This window comes from Myotis yumanensis, unplaced genomic scaffold (genome assembly GCF_028538775.1).
Source record: "Myotis yumanensis isolate MYYU_CA2020_CCGP unplaced genomic scaffold, mMyoYum1.0.hap1 SCAF_2, whole genome shotgun sequence".
NCBI classification, from domain to species: domain Eukaryota; kingdom Metazoa; phylum Chordata; class Mammalia; order Chiroptera; family Vespertilionidae; genus Myotis; species Myotis yumanensis.
Window position 1 is genome coordinate 7,847,279 of NW_027223753.1, and position 20,593 is coordinate 7,867,871.

General features: G+C 53.4%; 1 protein-coding gene across 2 annotated transcripts in view; it reads left to right on the plus strand.

The window, feature by feature from the left end:
• The window catches only part of PRDM2 (PR/SET domain 2), a 110,537-nt gene extending 90,337 nt beyond the window's left edge, over positions 1-20,200 (plus strand). The window contains exons 9-10 of one of the 2 annotated variants that reach the window (XR_011470194.1): positions 8,431-8,535; positions 17,016-17,094. Coding sequence is in view for 1 of the 2 variants with exons in the window: in XM_070404120.1 (XP_070260221.1) it covers positions 17,016-17,136 (121 nt within the window). In the remaining variant the exon portion in view is untranslated. Of the gene's footprint in view, positions 1-8,430; positions 8,536-17,015; positions 17,160-20,115 lie in introns of those variants that run through there. The other variant, XM_070404120.1, reaches the window with a different exon arrangement.
• The last annotated feature ends 393 nt before the right edge of the window (positions 20,201-20,593 follow it).

Here is a 20,593-nt window from a genome sequence, read left to right on the forward strand (position 1 = left end):
GAAGCCGCACACTGTGCTGTGCGCTGTGCAGGGTCCGCGCAGAGGACCTCCTCACGTGTTCCTATTCGGCATTGCCTATTTGTTATATCACATCCTTATCTGCCATTGAGCGGGTAGCCATGAAGTCGGTCAGTGTGCTCTGAGGTACCTCAAGAGTGAAATAAAGCATTTCACAGGTGAGGTCTCTACTTCCTCGGTGCTTGCTAACAGTTTACTCTGGGTTTGGGGATTTTTATTGTTAAGAATCCCCAAAGAATGAAACAAAGAAGTTGGAACATCTGTATTGAGTTTATATGGGATTGCTGTTTTTCTTGAGATTGAATGTTTGCAGTTTCATAAAGTCCCACGATAGCACTGTGGTTCTCATGCTTTACATCAGTATGTGTCATTCCAAAGTCTTAGGGAAAGGCGGTAAAGTAAAGGAGTGATCAGTGTCTCCTGGCCAAATGTCCTCTGGTTCATGATTCACCTTCCCCACCCCCAGAGACCTAGCGGGAGGGGGAGGGCGGTTTCACAGGAGGAAGGGGAGAGGCGCTGGGTTGGAGGAGTTCGGACTGGCTTTCTGTGTTTGCTGTTTAATGGCCCGACACAGAGGGCTGAGCACACAGCTCCCTGCAGACTGCACATTGTGGGAGGAGAGGGCGCTCTTTGTGGAGGAAGTGGGTTCCATCTTGGCCGTCTGCTCGCCATTCCTCTCCCTCCAGGCCGGCAGCCTGCAGGCATCGCACAGCCTCCTATGGCCTGCTTCAGTGGCTCAGCCTTGGGCAAGTTATTTCTGGATCTTAGTTCCTAGTCTGTTCCAAGTAGGGAATGGCTAGGTGATCTCTGCGTTTTCCTTTGTCTTCTTACTGGGTGTGGAGGCTGAGACTTTTTCGGGACTGGGAGTTTGCCTACAAGATGCTGGGCCTTAAAGTGCCGTGGGATATTTTTTTAAAAAGAAACTAGGTCCAGAATGGTGGGAATGATGAGTTCCATATTACTGTTACTGTTAAATTCTTCCTAGACAAAAACAACAAGTTCAAAAAAAATATCGTTGGAACAAAACTTGAAGTTTGAGTGGGAGAGACGTAGAGGGAAAATGTACGACTGCTCATTGGTGGACCAGGTCAGGCTCTGTGCCCCAGTCTCCCGTTTGGAGACCACCCGGGCCTGGTCCCGACCTCCAGCCGCTATGGTTCACTGGAGTTTCTTGCCTGAAAGTGGTGACAAGCTTCTGGGAACCTGACGGCTATCCCTCGCTTTCCTTCCCGTGTGCAAGGCACTGCCCTAAGCATTTTTCAGACACTTGACAACAGCACCCTGAGGTTGGTGTCATTTACAGATGGGGAGTCAGACTTGGGGGAGTTGAAAGCGCCAAGCTGGGATCTGAACTGCCTCCGACCTGCACCATCCTGTCTATTATTTTTACAGATTATTATTATTATTTTTTTTTAGTTTCATTTCCTCTAGATGTATAAGCCTCTTTATAAAGGCTTCCCCTGCATTTGTGAACAAGTAGAGTCGCCCCTTTGTGAGCAAGGAAGTCTTCCTGCTGCAGCAAGACCGTCAGTAGAAGCAGCTCCTGGAGCACCGTGTCTGGTTTCACTCTGAACCAGTGTGTGCTCCTGCCCACGTCACGGCCGCTCCAGTCCCGCTGACTTTCTAGATCAGCGGGGTCGAAACGACCCTTTCACAGGGGTCGCCTAAGACCATCAGAAAACATATATAATTACATATTGTTTTTGTGATTAATCACTATGCTTTAATTATGTTCAATTTGTGACAATGAAATTGGGGGTCACCACAACATGAGGAACTGTATTAAAGGGTTGTGGCATTAGGAAGGTTGAGAACCACTGTTCTAGATTGCTCTGATTAGTCAACAGAAATTGCCTAAGGAAAATCAAGGTCGCTATCATAATGTCCTCTGGTCTTGAAAGTGGTTCTAAGGAAGGGTCTGGGGATCCTGGGAAGCGTCCTCGGTTGTCACTTGAGAACTTTGACCTGTTGGGCATTAGCCCAAAAAGAAAGTTGATCGGGACTTGCCTTCCTCCCTTAGCAAGTACTAGTATGTGTTCTGTGCAGATCAAAGGGTTAAAATTCTGCTGGTAGTAAGTTATTTTTAAAGTGTAGGATTACAGCCAAGAGAGTGTGTGTAGATTTTATTTACCTTCTAGATTATGAATTAGAAAAGCCATCACGACTGCATTAAATTGCTTGCAGTTCTGTTTTGAGCCATTAAAGGGGTTTGGAAGTACTTTTATTAGAGTTAACTTGCTGAACTACTGGGGAAATGGGATTTGTACGTGCTTCTGTTTTCTGCCTCACTTATACAGGCTGGATTCCTTTTCAACTATCTCTTATAGAAAGTGGCCCCAAATTCAGGCAGGTGTCCCAGAGAAGAGATTTTTATGGAAGATTTTTAGTGCCTAAATGTGCCTTCCCAAGTCCAGTTTATAAACCACAGCGAGAAGCCAGACAGAACCCACGATTCTGAACATACCTTGTTAGTTGCAACCTGAGTTACCCAGTTGGGGTGAGAACTTGGGTGTCATGTTAGCAATGACAAAGCTCCAGGAGGATTAAAGTGCAGGTTTCTATTCTGAATATATTCCTAAGAATATTCCTATAGTAGTGTTTAGACAGGTGCAGTCTGGAATTCTGCTTAGGTAACTACTGAGTGTTAGCATTAAATCTGAGTGTATCCCTACCTGGTTTGGCTTGGTGGATAGAGCATCAACCTGCGGACAAGGGTCCCGGGTTCAATTCTGGTCAAGGGCACGTGCCCAGGTTGTGAGCTCGATCCCAGTAGGGGGCGGGCAGAGGGCAGCCAATCAATGATTCTCTCTCATCGATGTTTCTATCTCTATCTCCCTTCCTCTCTGAAATCAATAAAAATATTTATTTAAAAAATCTTAAGTATAAGTTTTCAGTAGGAATCTTTAAAGGCCTGGAGTTTGTTGCACAGGTAAGTTACTAACAATAGGGAATTTAGGCCTTAGGATACAGTTGTGGCAATTTTCATTTTTTACCTTAAAAAAACAAACAAACAATTTCAGCCCTACCTGGTTTGGCTCAGTGGATAGAAGAGCATCCGCCCATGGACTGAATGGTCCTGGGTTTGATTCTGGTCGGGGGCACGTACCTCAGTTGCAGGCTCAATCCCCGGTAGGGCACATGTGGGAGGCAACCAATTGATGTGTCTCACATCAATGTTTATCTCTGTCCCTACTTCCTTCCACTCCCTCTAAAAAAAAAAAAAAAGAAAGAAAGAAAGAGAAAAATATCCTTGGGGGAGGATTAACAAAAAGTAAAAATGGAATTTCAATTTTAAATCATTGCATTTGTTTTAGTATTTAATAATTGCCAAAATGATAGTTTAATATTCTTATTGGAATTAGGTTATTTAAAACTCACATGGATTCAATTTTTCTTGCAGTAACATTCTCTTCTCACTTGGTTTTTTATAATCACATCCAACCCTTGCCAACCCAGCTTGAGTTTAGGAACATTTTTGGATGGCTGTTCCCAAGCTGTAACTGGACTCGTGAAACCAGGCACATTCTCCAGTAGTGACTCAGCCGGTCAGCCATTCAGAAAGCATCTTTAATAGCCAGCTGGACTTCCAAAGGTGTGGGCTGTAGATCTGTGGACTCTGTCCTGTGTCCCTGGGCTTGCAGAGGCCCCTGGACATGGCCACTGTTCTGAGGTCTCTGCCTGGCGTTCTCGGCATTTACAGAGAAATGGAGCCTGGGCAGCAGCCTCACTGGCATGTCCCACAGCTCCAAGTGAGAGAGAGCCCACGCCCAGCCGTCTGATTCCAGAGCCCTGTTCTTTTTTAAAATACATTTTTATTGATTTCAGAGAGGAAGGAAGTAGAGAGAGAAACATCAATGATGAGAGAGAATCACTGATTGGCTGCCTCCCATATGCCCTCCCCCCAACTGGGGACTGAGCCCGCAACAGGGGCATGTGCCCTGACTGGGAATTGAACTGTGACCTACTAGTTCATAGGTCGACGCTCAATCCCTGAGCCCTGCTGGCCAGGCTCCAGAGCCCTGTCCTTAAAGGCATTGTGAAACCTCTGAACTCACTGTGTCCCCCAAATGTCTCATGCTGACGTCATCACCCAAAGGGGTTTTGCTGCGGAGAGGTTGTGTAGCGTATAGTCCATAGCTTCAGGGTGGCAGCCATGATCACACAGAATGGAATTCAAAGTCCAGAGTTTGCTGCAGGCCGCTCACCTCCTGTGAAAGAGACGGTGTGGTGCAGGCCAGCACTGGCCTGGTTGGGAGGTTTCATCACAGGCAGTGAAATGTAGGTGAGGGCACTCGCTCTGCCCCAGAGCTGCTTGCTCAGCTGGCACCTCCTTCAAGAAGCCTTCCCTGACCATCCACTCTGAAATAAGTGCCGTGTCCCTCTCCACGTGTTCTTGGAGACCCTTACGTCTTCCACGTGTTCTGTTCGATCTGTTACATTGGTTTACTGAACACTTCTCCTCCCAGGATGGGGACGCTGCCTGTTGCTGCATGTACAACAGTGCCTGGCATGTAGTAGCCGCTCAATAAATATTTGTTCATTGAATAAAGTGTCTGCATCCTGGCTTCATCACTTACTAGCTCGGTAACCTTGGGCAAGTCATGCCAACTCTCTGAGCCCCAGTCCTCCTTTCTGTAAAATGGCGGTGATCAGTCCAGCCACAAAGGATGCTTGTGAAGACACAGACAAGCCCACGAGGACCACAGATGCCGCTTGCACTAGTAAGTGCTTCGTAAACGCCAGCCGCTGTTGTGGCTGTTGATGCTGAAAGATGTCCTGTTGGATCTGTTTAAAGCTGTTCGAGCATTATGGCTCCCTAAGCGCTGACTTGCCATGTATGTGATTTCATGACCACAGAGGCTGCCATAGCCGGGATGTCCCCCATCCTCTCCTGCCAGTGCCCACAGCGGGCCCTCAAGGGACCCCAGGGGCCTTTGGCCGCCTCCACGGGGGCCTGAGCTGTCCCGTGGGGACCATAGCTGCTGCCTTTCTACAGGAGGCGCCCCCACCCACCAGAGCTGGAGAGTGAGCTGTGAGACAGGCAGGCACTTTTCAAGTCAAGGTGAGAAAAGCATTAGTTTTATTGTGTCAACGCTCCATATAACTTTCTCTTGGTTTTGAATTTCAAAGCACCTCCCTCCATATAACTTTATTTCCCTTGGTTTTGAATTTCAAAGCCAAAATGTACATTTTAAAAGGTAGCTTCATAAGAAAACATTAGCTCCATGAAAATGTAACCAAGGAATCCCAACTTACTGACATAATGTGAGAACCATCACTGTTTTCAGGGCTTTTCCTGTATTACCCCATTTCATCATTAAAAAAAACAAAAAACACTTTTATGTCCTCCCATTTTTCAAATGGGGAGCAGGCACACAGAAGGTAAGCAATTTATCCGAGGTCCCAGGTAGTCAGAGCAGACAGGTCCAGGCAGTGGCCTCACCTGTCCATCAGAGTCTGCTCTGCCTCTAGTCCCCTGAGCTGGGAGGGAAGCCTGGCTGGGCCTGGTTCTTAGCAGTGGCATCTTGAGAAGCAGGGAGCCCTAGCCAGTTTGGCTCAGTGGATAGAGTGTTGGCCCAAGGGCTGAAGGGTCCCAGGTTCAATTCCAGTCAAGGGCGTGTGTCTGGGTTGTAGGCTCCATCCCCAGCCCTGGTTGGGGCGCATCTAGGAGGCACCCAATCATTGTGCCTCTGACATCAATGTTTCTCTTACCCTCCCACTTTCTAAAAACCAATGAAAAAATACCCTCAGGTAAATACCCTCAGGTGAGGATTAACAACAACAAAAAGGCAGGGAGCTGCTTGCTGGTAAGCAACTGCCCCATGTGGGTGAGAAGCACCCGTTGATCTGAAGGAGCTGAAACGGAGGAGGTGAACACACATCTCCGTCCTCCCTGATCCTGGTCCATTTTGTCTGTTCTTGGGAGACCAGACTGCGCAGCTCCAGCCACACCTGGTGTGATACACCCGGCTCTGTTAGGGAAGGAACAGGTTCAGGTGCTGACTCGTCCAAACCTTGTCTATTGTCGACTTTCTTCTATTTCATAGAAGGCTTTCCAGGCCACGGTAGGCAAGTAGGTTCCCATGTGCGCCCGGAGAGCAACTGCCTGGGGCGCTGCATCGGCGGGATTCAGAAGTGAGGTCACGCTCAGGGTCAGAGGGCCCGTGCCAGGTATCTGCCTTGTTTGCAGAAAGGGTGGGGGCAATGGCTCTGCCGCATGTGTGTGTGCTGTCAGGAGGTTAATGTATCTGCTACTTCCCTGCTTTTAAAAACGGCACTGGGCGCCAAGTACACTTTTCCCGGAGGCTCATGGTAACCGTCAATGAATACTGTTGTGGAGAAGTGATGCCCTCAGAGGCAATTCAGGCATGCCGGATCCGGATGCTTGAGGTGTGACTTAACCACGTTTCAGGAAGGATGCACTCCTGGCTCGTTTTTCATTTGTGATTTATGGATGTTGTCTGCACTGCTGGCCGCCTCCAGATGTGCCCTGTAAATCCCCTATGGGCTAGGAAGCTAGAGAGTGGTCCTATTAATAGTTCCTGTAAATAATGAGGCAGGTAGGGCCTGAGAGGACACCAGGGGCCTCCTGGCGAGCAGAGTGCGTGAGCCGCAGACGCAGACATGCTGGCGTGGTTTGCCCTTGGTCCTTGGCTGGTAAATGACGTTTGCTGGACAAATGACCTCCAGATAGGAACATGTGAAGTGTAACACACACACAGATCGCTTTTTCCTTTTGAGCCACGAGTTTCATAAGCAATTTGTGGAGAGAATGAAATGGAAGCTGGGGTAGAATGCACAGTCTCTCAGGGAAGGTTTCTTGCCCCATGAAGTACCTTAATTCTGAAACAGTGGTGTTCTTCTCTGTACCTCATGCCTCCGTGCTTTCCTCTGGGTTTGGAATAAATATTTCATGCGGTGCCTGTGCTAACCAGTGGCTGACTCTCTGAGGAGGTGCCTGGGTCTCAGTCCATCCCATTGCTTTATAAGGAAGACATGGGTCCCCCTGCCCATTGATTTGATTTTCTTTCCTCTCTAAGTGTATTGCGCCAGGAGTTTCCGGAGTTTCTCTGATGACCAGTGCAGAGGTACAAAGGTGTTCTGTCCTCTTATCTTCCTTCACATTCAGGCTCCTTTGCATTTTACCCGTGAGTTTGGTGGAAACAAGGCCGTGTTGACTTTGTCCTGATGTAGGTGCCAACCACTTCTAGGCACCCAACAAATTGGTATTGGGAATTGTAGTTGATGTATTTGCTTTGTGGTTTTCTTTTATTTTTTTGTATTTCACTATAGTTAATATGTTTATATTCCTTAAAACTATTTATAAACATGACAGCTAGAGCCGAGAGTATCAGCTAACAGCAGGTGGTTTATAAGGCGACATCCTGAATCATGTTGGACAGGGGCGTAGGTGAGGGGACAGTATTTCCCGGGTCCAGGAGACCTGTTAATTACAGTGTTCGGAGGGGGGGGGCATTTCCTGCCTGTGTTCCCAGGTGTGCGAAGGCGCCCTGGTTGGCATGTGTCAGGATGTTCACTTGGTGGACCATCTGCACCACAAGCCACCTGGGGGCTTATTAAGAATCCAGGCCCGTGAAACTGTCATCTCTGGGAGTGGGTCTTGGAAATCTTTATTTTTGTCAGCTTCTCACATGAGTTTTACCAAGACTTCAGAGCATTCCATTGGGTCTTTAAAAGAAAAGCAGAAGTGATGGAAATGGTGGAAATGGCCTCTTGACTTATCCCAGGAGACATCCCAATCCCAACCATCCCCAACTTTCCGGCCATTTCTCCAGGTGGTGGGCCGTGAGCATCTGAGAAGCCATCTCAGCAGCAGCCCAGTGTGACCCCATCAAAAATCCAGGGGCCATCTTCTCAGATCTGCATCTTGTGATGAGCAGGCGACCTCGGGTACCCAGATCTGGTAGACAGATGGGAAGAAGGCCTGGGAAAGAACTAAATGAGTTCTCACCTGGTTTGTTCCAGTTTGCAAACTCTCAGATCTGCTTGTGTAAAATTTGGAGGCTCAGGCACAGAATGAAGGCGGGAAAGATTTGGGGGCAAGGGTAGGTAGTAACAGTGGTTGCCTTCAGACACTGAAATGACCTCTTCTGGAAATCTGTTCTCTTTTTTCCTGGGGGTAAAATAAGTTAGACTTTCTGTGTGTTATTCCATCCCCAATCCTCCAAAGTAATACAAGACAACATGGCAAATGAAGCAAACCCTAAGTGTATGCCCAATGTCCTACAGAACCCACGTCTTGGGGTGCAAACTGCATGCGTGCACATGTACACACACACACATGCACACGTGTGCACGTGAAGTCAGGTCCCTTGTGTCCTTGTTCAGAGCTCTGGTAGCCTCTGCGTTTCCTCCTTAATGTCAATCACACCATGGGATTTTGTATTATAGATTATGCAAGCAATGATGACCCTCTTCTCGAACACATGCCCCACACGGGCAAAGACCAGGTCTGTTCGCTTCGCTGCTGCATCCCAGCGTCCAGCACAGCATCAGGTATATAATCAGTGTGATTGGTCAGTATCGGTACGAACCATTGGAAGGCCTGATCTTGTTCAGTGTGTGGACAAGAAGTCTGCCACGCTTTCTTAGGCTCCGAGGACGACATCTCGTGACGGAGCATGATGGCACATGACAGCATATGTAAGTGCAGAGTTAGAAATCTGACTCCCACAGAGAAGACTCAATCAGGATATTGCTTCATGTGGCTGATTTGAGGAAATTTCTATTAAAAAGGATAAATTAAAAAATAAATGTTGGTGCTTACAGGGGGCCTCCTGAGGTTCAGCTTAGACCAAAGCTATCCCTGGCAGCATTCTCGTGCCTTCGGAGTGCTTGGCTGCCCCACCATACCTGGCACAGAGCAGCTGTCAGTTAAGTGGGGGAACTAAGTTTGCACATTAAAGCTCAGAAATCCTGCCCAGACATGCCTGTTTGGCTTCAGGAGCCTGTGTCTGGAGCTAAGTGTCTAGGGCTTCGACCCCGGCTCTGCCTCTCGCCAGCTGTGTGTTCTTGGGCCAGCTGCCAAACCTCTATGTGCCTTAGTTCCTCATGTATAAACGTGGTAGGACCCATCTTAGGTCTTGTGAAGATGAAGTTCGCCACTCCATGTCAGCTTGAGCATGGCGCTCGGCACGTAGTGAGCAGGGAAGTGTTAGCTGCTGCGATGGAGATGATAGCGAGGATGCACCTAGAAAAACCTGTTCCACCGACGCCGGGCTGGGACGGTTTTCATTCCGTGTCAGGCGCGAGTCTGTGGGACCTAGTAGTGTGGCTGGGCCGCGTGTCTGCCCCGCAGGGAGGGACCCCTCACGGAGCCAATGAGTGGGCCTCAACCCAAATGGAATGCAGGGTCTTGGTGCTGCTGAGCAGCCCAGAGGGTCCGCCAGCTGGGCCAGGTCATTTAGCCCCTGTGGCTGCCTCTGTCCCCTCTGTGACATAGGTTGATCTGTCCCATGTCCCAGCCCCAGCCACCCTAAGCCTGTTTGAGGTCAGCCAGGAGACAGGGCGAGGGCTTTGGGGCTCTGGGGTGAGAGGAGGTGCTGGGCACACTGCTATCCAGTCCCCTGCACCCTCTGAGGAGGAGTTCCCCTGGCCCACAGCCCACGTGTGTGCCCTGGCCCTTTAGGCAGCGTCCTTACCCCGCTGACTAATGCCTCGTTCAGACTCAGCAAGCGTGCCTTTCCCACGGCAACGCTAGCCAGTGCCTGGGACGCCCTGCCAGCCAGACACACCCAGGCCTCGGAGACGCCTTGGGTGGCAAAGGAGCCCCCGAGCTCCACGAGGCTTCTCCATCAAGACAGGCGCCTCAGACGGTTAGCATCCTTGGGCGGCACCAGACCCCAGGTTCCAGAAATCCTGTCACTGGGAGATGCCACATAGGACTTCCGAGACCCTGAGTCCCAGTGACTCCCAGATGTGGAGGTGGTTCCTGGAGCTGACTTTGTCATCTTTCTAACGTCTTGGTCTAAGTTGACTTTAAAGGACAGAGCGGTTGCAATAATGAAGTCTTGGCGTCCCTTATAGAATTTTTCCCTTTAAAAGAGCTTTTCCCTCGGGACCTCGTGGAGGCCTGGGGGCCTTTCTGCCCCACGCTGGGAATCTGCTTTCTGTGCGTTCATGTCCTGACACACGTGTCCGTGTGTTCTTTTGGGCTTCCCTCCCATTCTTAGAAGTTTCCTTTAAAGAGAGCAGACTGTCTCACTTGGCTAAAGAGGAGGAAGAGGAGGGATGGCATCTGGGCACTAGAGCTGATGGGGGGGGGGGGGGGGGTGGCAGGAGCCAAGTGCCCTGAGAGGCAGAGACTTATAGGGAGCGGAGCTGGGTTCCTCCCGCCTCGCTGGGCACTGCACAGCTGATGGCTGTTTCCTGCGGGCATGGCGTCTGAGCCACGGCACTGAGCTGAGCCAGGGGAGTGGTGAGGGAGGCCTTCCAAGAATTGTCCGGAAGGTAGGCACCTGGTCACATGGTTTGGGCGGGGCCTTGGCGGTGAGAGACCTCCTGGAAGTCACTTCCTTGGACAGTTTGGTCCTTGAGCGCCATGGACGAGCACATTTGGGTTTGCACTAGATGAGGAGCCTGGTCAGACTTGCCCTTGACTTGTCCAGGGACCATTCTCGAGCCCACCCTGTGCCAGGCAGGTAGCAGGCAGGTGGCGGGATGAGGCGTGAACAGACCAGCCTTCGCTCTTGGGGCTCAGTCCAGTGGGGGCAGCAGGGGTTGGGGACAGTCACAGAGCACCAGGTGCCCTCGCCAAAGGGCACCGCCTTGCCTCCTGGGGTTTCCTTCCCCAATTCCGCTGGGCTCCACACCACCCTTGCTCCCCACCATCACTGTCCCCATATAAACAGTGAGCCCACCTGGGCCTTCTCACTTCTTCCCAAGAGCAACTTGCTGGGTGACCCCTCCCTCTGGCTTCTCCCGTCTGAGCGAAGGGCTGCTTGGCCTGGACTCCGGGGTCCCCTGTCCCCCTCCTGTCCTGGCAGGGTGGCAGGCGGCCACAGCAGGGATATCCCCCTGGCAGCTTTGCCCGAGGTCATGGCCGGGCGGGACAGCCCTCTGTTGACTGGGTTCCGAGCTGCCACACGCTGGGCATTTGGAGTTCAAGCCAGACATGTTTGGGGAACTCATGGCCTCTGGAGGCTGCAGAACCTGGTAGAAAAGTCGCACGGGGTAGGGACGTGATTGGTCTTTGGACACGTGGAGGCCACGCCGGGAGCCAGCATGGGAACAGCCTTCCGGGAGCGGAGAGGGAAGGAACTCCATCTGCTAAGAGGCGGATTCAGCTCCGGAGTGGAGTCAGCTCCGCGGATCCTGGCTCCCTCCCTCCCTCCCTCCTGCTCTTCTAGTCATGTCCCTCTCTGTGACCTTAAATGAGTCAATGACCTTAACTTTCTGTGCTGCTGTCCTCTCAGCCTTAAAAGGGGCACAGGACCCACCTCACGTGGTTAAAGGATGATTAAATGAAAAAGCCGCCAGGCGTTGCTGGCAGGGCTCGCGATGCCAGCTCCTCGCCGTCTCGGTAGGTCCCTCACCGACTGCCCCGCCAGTGGTCTCAAATCTCGGCCCCCAAGGACCACTTTTATTTTCCTCCCTCGAGCCCTCACATTGGAAAGACTTTCTCTACAAAACATCCCTAGGCACTAGGCCCCCGACCCAGGCCCCTCTTAGACACTGCCATCAGCACGTGGCCTGCACTCAAAGGTGCCCCCTAGCCCACGCTCCCCAACTCCTGTGTCAGATGCCTCTCCAGGGACCTGGTATAATGCGGAGGCTGAGCCAGGAGGCTGGGTGGGGCTGCGCGGCTGCACTTTAACCAGCGCCCCAGGACTGCCTGTGCTGCTGGTCCGGGGACCCCACTGAGCGAGTGGGTCAGAGACCAGTGGCTCCGAGAGCCCGGGCTGCACCCCAGTGAGCTCAGTCAGAGCCCAGGGCTGAGGAGTGGGCCTCGGGGTGGTTCTCACCTCTCCTGGGACTCCAGTGAGCCTCGGAGAGTGAGACCCCACGCCAGGGCTCCTCTGAGCCCACGCGGCTCCAGCACGAGTCGACGCCTGCCTTCGTGGGCAATGGCTCAACTCCTGATGGCTTTTTGGGATATTGACAAGAGCTCCTTGTCCCCATCATGACAAGGACTGTGTCAGGGAGGGGACCCAGGGTGTGGTGTCCAATGGCCCTGGGTTCAGATGCCTCTCCAGGGACCTGGTTAAACACTGTACCCCTATTGGCTGAGAGAACATAGGCGTTGCGTTTCCTCTCCTCTGAACCACTGCCTCCTCCTCTGTGAGATGTGCATTGGCACAGTCCCTGCCTCGGGGCTGCTGGGAGGGTTTCAGGAACTCCAGGAAGCCCCCGAGACGTTTCCTGCGTATCACATGCTCAGTGGATGATGCTATACATTTTTTTCCTTGGTTGACATCCTCATTTTACAGGTGAGACCACTCTGACCCAGAGAGGGAGAGGCATTTTCCTGAGGCTACACAGCAAGTAGCGGGGAACCAAGGGCTGACACTCCAAGCTCCTGCCTCCCAGCCCAGGGGCCTCATTTGAGTAGGAGGGGCCTCCCTGGAGCAGAAGGGGCTGTCCTGTTTGGGAAGCTGGGGCCAACCATTTCTGGAAGTGGCGGTGGCTGGTGCCAGGAAGCAGGCAGTGGTTCCTGTAGCTTCTACCTGTGGCCTTCACCCAGCCTGGGGCCATTTCAACATCATCTCCAGGGTTGTCTTACCTGCGCGCCTTCTTTGCTTCTCCCTTGCCTCGGGCACGCTGACTTAGATGTTTGCACTCTGAGGCTTTATGGAGAGTTGTGTAAGACTCCCGGGCGGGCGGCTGTGTGGCCCAACCAGCTTGGCGATTGCTTTCCAGAAGGTCCCTCCTGACGCATGCAGGAGGGAGAGGTGGAAGGTGGCCATGGCAAGCAGGGTCTCCACTCAACACCCAGGCAGCCTGGCGGAGAACGTGGATGAGCGGGTTGGCCCGGTGGGGACTGGAGAGCTCTGGGGAGCATCTGGGGGCTGGCAGCTCCTCCCCGCCCAAGCCTGCCCCTTCTGTGTCCCCCTTTACCCAGATCTCCGTGACTGGGCTCTCTGGACCCTGACCCCTGTCCTCCTCTCCTCTCTTGAACTCACCTCTTCCAGGTGTTTGTCTCTTTCTTGTCTTGGAAACTGCTGTTACCACGGTTACAGGCAACCTCTAGGCTTCTGAAGTGTCCTAGTCTGTTGGTTCTCAGTCCGTCTTCACCCATCGGAAGCTTTGGACACTGCTTCTTCCCTATTCCTGTGACACCTCTCTTGGGGCTCGTAACACCACCAGTGCTGCCCCGATCCCTTCCTCAGTGCCTGGACTCCTCGTCGTCTCCACCCCCGTAGGAGCCACCCAGTCCCCCCAGATGCCAACCAGCCCCAAATCCATCAGCGGTGCATCTCAGCCACCCACTTGATTTCCCCCCTGGGTGTCTAACACCATTTCACATTTAGTCCTTCCACAGCGGACCCCCCAGAAGCCACGCTCTCCTCCTGCTGTCTTCCCCAGCTCGGTTAAACGGAAACCATCTAGACTCCATCTCGACTCTGGTCGCTTTCTCACCCCTGCCCCAGCCCCGACACCCAGTTCCTCAGTCCTGTGGGCACTGGTAAAGGTGTCCGTATCCAGCCACTTCTCCCAGCTCCACCTCCCCAGCCGGCCCCAGATCCACGCTGCCATCATCTCTCACCTGGATGTCCGCAGTCGCCCCCTCACTGGTCTCCTCCATCCCATTCTTGCCATCCTGCAGTCTGTGCCCAACACAGTGGCCACGTCAGGCCAGGTCCCTCCGTGCCCAGAAGGACAACCCGGCTCCATGCCTACCAGACACTCCCCGCTGCCCCATCTTACCTGACATTCCAGGCAAGTTTCACCTCGGGGCCTTTGCAGGTGCTGCTCGCACGGCCTGGAACACACGAGGCCCGGGTGTCCAAGTGGGTCCCTCGCCCACCTCCTTCTGGTCTTGGCTCACCCGTTTCTGTGAGGCCTTCCTCCTCCACTTCGCAGCCCGCCCGCCCCACTGACCACTCCGAGCTCTCTCCTCTGCTTCGTTTCTCTTCACAGCGATCACTGTGGCCTGACTGCCGCACGCTCATTTATTCGCTTTTGTCTCTGCCAGGAGGGGAAGGCGGGGTTGTGACCCTGGGTCTCCCCGCTGTGTCTCCAGCGCTGAGGGATGGTAACTGCCATCCATCTGGGGGCTGCGATGAGCAGCTCTGAGAGGGCGCAGAGGAAGGTTCTCAGGAGGTGGGGCAGCCGGGCTCCGCCTCCCCCGGTGTCCAGGAATTGGGAGCAGCCCTCACCCCGTCACATCCCCTCACCTGCAGGCCCCACACATCCGGCACCTGTCCCAGGCCCTTGTGCCAACAAGCTCTTCTCGGACAAGCGGCCAGGCACCTCTTCATCCTCACGGGCTTTGGCTTCCTCTGGGAATTGCCTCTTCACGTCATTCTGTTCTCTGGTCAGTGATCGGCCGCACTTTGCCCGTCTTTATTTAGTGTTTACGACTCCCTGGCCCAGCATCCCCTGTCCCTGGGCAGTCCCTGGATATGAGGGGCTCTGGTGTCTGGTGGCCCCTCTGTGATGTCACCTGCTCCCCAACTCCCACAGCCTGGTGACATCGGAGCTCCAGGAAGACCCCTTGGGGCGAGGGGCTCCTCCCCTCGGGGCTCATTCTCCTGTGAGGAGCTGCAGCCAGGCAAACCCAGGCTCAGACCCTTCGGGGTCCTTGTTGCCCTCTGCTCAGGACTCCCGGAACCCTTCACAGTGTCACCTTCTCCCCGGCCCCGGCCTCCCCTGCTGTTTCTTCAGTGTTGTTTTTGGAGTGTAGCTCAGCGTATTCGGACAGCTCCTTTACCAGAAACCCATGACGGAGAATGGCCCCCTGGGAGCCAGAGGCCCGAGCCCCGGCCTCGCCCTGGCTGCGAACTCTCCGGAAACAGCATGTTCCTCTCTGCGCAGTCACAGGCAGACGGCGAGGCGGACTCTGTTGCCCCTGAAGCTCCCTGCAAAGCACCGGGCAGGTAGCAGACTTCCTACTGTGCCGGGCTGCGTCCAGGTGCCGGACCGTCAGCGACAAGAAGCCCCTGGTAGAGCCAGGACACAAAAACCCGAGTGGACAGAGTGGTGACAAATACCAAAAGGAAGTGCAGTAGCCCCCCCTTATCCCAGGGGGACACATTCCAAGACAGACCCCCAGTGTGGACCCGAAACCACAGGTGGTGCTGAACCCTATATTATCCCCATCCATACGTCCCTATGATAAAGTTTAACGTAAGTTATGAACAACAATAACTACTAAAGTAGAACTGTTGTAACGATATGCTGTCATGGCAGTGCCGCGAATGTGGTCTCTTTCAAAGCATCTTCTTGTACTGGACTCGCAGCAGGACTAGGCTGCAGGAGGGCGAGTCACCTCGGGTGGGTGGGAGCGGGGATGGCATCACGGCTGCTCAGCGCCTGGTTTAAAGCTTGAGAGCTGTGCATTTCTGGGATTTTCCATTTAATATTGTCAGACCGTGATTGACTGTGGGTAACTGACACGGTGGTGAAGGGGTGGGGGTGGGGTGGGGGGGGAAGGGGCTGTAAAACGCACTGTGGAGGCGGGAGTTGCAGGAGAGGCTGGGAAGCTCACTGAGAGGGGCCACTTAGCAAGAACGTGGTGCCGGGAGGGGCTCCTCGGGCCACTCTCTGTAGCCATGTGTCTGTTTATATTTATACATTCATTTGTCTTAATAGATCGTTACTGAGGGCTTCCTTGTCGAGTGGGCACTGTTAACACGGTGGCGGGGCGGGGGGGCGGGGGGGGGGCTGGATTGTTCTTCCTCGTAGGGGCCGCCCTGTGTATCGGGGGAGGTTTAGCAGCATCCCGGCCCCGCCCACCAGATGCTGGCAGCATCCTCCCTCCCCGAGATGTGACAACCAGAAATGTCTCCCGACATTGCATGCCCTGGCTGCGGACCACTCACGTGAGCCCTGCTGTTTCAGCTTGTCCCCGTCTCTTGCTCCCTCGGGCGGAGCAGGTGACGTTCGCCTCCCGTCTCTCCTCACCTGAGGCCCTGCTCTTCCATCTCGAGGGGGCAGACCTGGGACCTGGGACCAGTCACTGTGCCTCTGTTCCCCATCTGTAAATTAGGGATGTACAGTATCCGCTGGGGAAGGTTCTATGAAGACTAAGACAAACAGAAAATACTTAGCACAGTGTCGCTCCTGTTGAACACATATTTATTTTTGTCATGCCAAGCTGGGGGTGTGGCAGTAAACAAAACAAAGGCCCTGACCTTGGGGTCACAGTTCATGGGGGGGCAGACTCATTGTCCTGCGATTGTGATTCAGTGTAACAAGTGCTGTGATGGGGAAGGCGAGGGGAGGTGGGAGCCGGGAGGAGGGACACTCATCCAGGAGATGAGGAAGGAAGGCTTCCTGGAGGAGGTGGTATGCCAGCCGGGACCTGAAAGATGAGTACAGGTTACTGGGTGAAGGAAGGGGAGGAATAACGAGATCTGGGTCACCTGTCTTAAAAGAAATTAAAAGCTTTCCTGAAAAATAAAGTCCAATTTAATGGGCTGTAGCAGCAAACAGGATCCTGGTTCACAACCCCTCTGGGATTCTTGACATGGAAGTGGGGCCAGGGCAGAGGTCAGGTGCACAGTTAACAGCCTGGAGGGGACCGGCCCTCCCTCCTCTCCCTCCACAGGCGATGGAGGTAACTTGGTGCAAAAAACCTCCCCAGGTGTCTCGGAGGGAACAGAGCGGTGTCTCAGATCCACAGGTGGGTGCTGCTGCTAGCGCCACCTCTGGGGGAGGGAAGGTGGTGGACAGAGCCAGGGGAGCTCACAGGCTTGTATCAAAGCTCGCATCCCATTGGCCTCAAGGGGCCGGAGAGGTGGGGCCAACACCAGGCCTCCAGGTGCTGCCTGGCGGGGGCCCCTGGTGATGGTGTGTTGTTTCTCTCTGTGCAGCTACAGTCTCCGCCTGGCGACCCGATGTCCCACGCCCGCCGCCCCGTACATCACCAGGCAGTGCAGGAGTGTCAAGGCCACGGCCGCAGCTCAGCTCCAAGGACCCCTCTTCAAAGAGTAGAAGCTTCACCTGCTCCCTGACAGGTGTGAAGAGGGGGGAGCAGCTTCTGGAGCCTTTTGGTGGATCTTTGGGGGGAGGGGAGGCTGGGCTTTGGGTGGCTGGGAAGGAGAGAAAGGGGGTGGGCATGATGGCTTGTGGAGTACCCCCTGTGTGCCAGTTGGGCACGGGTCTTCCTGCAAGAAGGGCACATAATGGTGCAGAGTGCGGACCCTGGATCACCTGGGTTCAAATCCCAGCTCTGCCACTTACTGGCTGTGGGACCTCAACAAGTTAGTCTCTTCGATCCTCAGTTTCCACATCCATAAAATGGGACAATAGTATCTACTTCGTGGGATTGTGAGAATTACAAGTGTAAAATGCATGCAAAGCACCTAGAACCGTGCCTGGCACATAGTAAGCAGTAGGTAAGTATTAGCTATCATTGTTGTAATAATCCTATATAATAAAGAGGTAATATGCAAATTGACTGTCACACCCTCACATAAGATGGCCACCCCCATGTGGTCATAAGATGGCCGGCAGGGGAGGGCAGTTGTGGGCGACCAGGCCAGCAGGGGAGGGCAGTTGTGGGTGACCAGGCCAGCAAGGGAGGGCAATTGGGGGCGACCAGGCCAGCAGGGGAGGGCAGTTGGGGGTGACCAGGCCTGCAGGGGAGGGAGGGCAGTTGGGGGGACCAGGCCAGTGGGGAGGGCAGTTGGGGGGGACCAGGCCTGTAGGGGAGGGCAGTTGGGGGCAATCGGGCCTGCAGGGGAGCAGTTAGGCATCGATCAGGCTGGCAGGGAGTGGTTAGGGGGTGATCGGGCTAGCAGGCAGAAGCAGTTAGGGGCAATCAGGCATGCAGGCAGGTGAGCATTTGGGAGCCAGCAGTCCTGGATTGTGGGAGGGATGTCCAACTGCCAGTTTAGGCCCGATCCTGTGAGATCGGGCCTAAACCGGTAGTCGGACATCCCCCAAGGGGTCCCAGATTGGAGAGGGTGCAGGCTTGGCTGAAGGACACCCTCCCCCCAGTGCACAAATTTCGTGCACCGGGCCTCTGGTAATAATAATAGTAATAATACTCAGCACTTAATTGATTCCCTAAGAGGCTTTAAACCTAGAAAAGATTTGAAAGTAAAAGAAATACTCATCTGTAAAATAATAAATTTAGATTTATGTTGAACCGGAAGTCTCTTTTCTAGATTTTCTGATGGCAAAGCCTGAATCATTCATAGAAACTGGACTTTTCATCTTCAGGGGGCTGGGCTGGGTAGTGATTTGGGGCAGGCTTAGGTTTCCCTGTTGGTGACACAGCATGTCTTCTTTCATTGTGTCCCCAAGACCAGCCTCTCAGCATAATTGCAGAACCTTGACATTGGGGCACCCGTTAAAGATACAGGCCCCAGGGCCCCACTCCGATGTATGAACAGCATGCTGATGCACAGGGCCTGGGAGCCTGGTCAGCCCTGGGTCAGGGCATGGCCCTGGATGGATGCCTCCTTTTCCCTTATCTTCAAACATGTGCAGCTTCCCAGGGAAGTGCGAGATCAGGGTGAGGACTCTTGCTGTCTTGCAGATGCCCCTTCTGGCTGTGTCCTACATGGCGGAGAGCTCCCACTGCTGGCAGCTCTCTTTCCAGCCCCATCCAGAGGTTTGGGGGAGGTTGAAATGGACAGTGTGTGGTTAAGTGCACACTTTCTGGAATTGAATCCTGGCGCCAGTAATCCTGGCGGGTATTTCACTTCTCTGTTTCACTTTGCTCATCTGTAAGAGTGGCAGAGGTTAGCTAATACCTGAAAAGCACTTAGGAAAGTAAGTGCCTCGGATGTAGTAAGCCTCCCATAAATAAGCACTGCTATTATTATTCTCATTGAATTATTGTATTATTATTAGTAGTAATACTTTAATAATTATTATTACTAATAGGAATGACAACCAGGTTCCCTGGGTGAGAGAATCAAACCTCTGAACTTGACTCAGCCCAATTCCAGGCCCATATTCCACCCAACGCAGCAAACACTGTGAGCTGCTCACGCGTGCCTGGCTCTGGGCCACGTGCTGTAAATGAGGCTCCCACGGAGGAAGCATGGCCACGCCATTCCCTCGCACACTCAGGCAATGGAGTGTGCCGGACCTGGGTTCAAGTCCCCCCTCTGCCACTTGTCAGCCGCCTGACCTCGTAAAGGTTACTTTTCTCTGCGCCTCCATTTCTTCCATGCAAAATGGGGGTCCCTGTCACCTGCCACGGGGGTTGTTGCCAGCATTAGAGTGAGATGCAGTGGCAGCCTAGCCACTTTGGAAAACTATTTGGCAGCATCAACTGGAGCTGAACAGATGCGAACTCCCGGACCCAGCGATTCCACTGCCAGGGACACACTCAGAGAACATGTACAAGAATACTCACATGTTATGTAGGTACGGCCTACTCCCCAGCACTTCCGCATAAACATGTGCACATGTGCACCATACGTGTGATTTAGACCATGTAAGAATATCCCAGCGACATTATGCGTGATGGCCCCAAACTCCCGGACCTGCATTGGCAGTAGCCTGGGCAGGTGGAAGGATGATCAGACTCCCACAGCCAGGAGAGTGAAAATCTACACCGCGCGCTTGCAGACACGTTCAGCAGCAGGAGCCAGGCACATAGGATGTGTACTGAGTCATTTCATTTATTTAAGTTGAAAAATGGGGGAAATCAATCTGTGATGCCGGAGGTCAGGATATTGGTTATTCTGGGGGTGAGCGTTAGTGGTTATCCTAAAAGGGGGGCAGGGTCCGGGGCTGATGGGAGCTTGGTCCTCCCGTTCTACTTCCTGACCTGGGTGCTGGTTATGCAGGTGTGTGCGCTGTGGAACCTCATCACGATCTGCTTTCCTCTGGATGTGTGCTGTGCTCCAACAAACAGTTAAATCATAAAAATGAAGAGGGAGAATGCTCGAGCAGCCCACGGCCCTGAATAAGCAGCCACCGTTATTATTGTTCTTTTCTTTGTCTCCTCAGCACCTGAAGTGACCTGGAATCAGAGAAGCCAAAGGGACTGGCCTTCCGCCCTGCAGGGATTAGTGACCTATTCCAGTGCTAGAGCTTGTGAGAGAAGGGGAGTGCACGTGTGAGCGTGCACGCCTGCCTGCCTGCGTGTGGTCTCCAGAACCCTAGGGAGGCGGGGCACCAGCTGATTCCACACCAACGAGCATGTTCTGCAGCTCGGCCTTCCTGCAGGGGCGGGACCTCTCCTACTATGCAATTTTTCAAGAGCTCCTTGATCCTGCTTTTTGCTTCTCGAGTTGTCCTTCACCACGGCGGGGACCTGGGTCTGGCCCAGGGGTCAGCTCCAGTTGTGCCCGAGGAAGACCTTCAGGAGGAGGCCAAGCTCCCCTTCCAGCCGCCCTGGCCGCCCCCCCCCCCCCCCCCCCATGTCCTACATCCCTCACGATCTCTGGGAATCGGTAGCGTGCAGACATGTCGGAGCCTCGCTGAC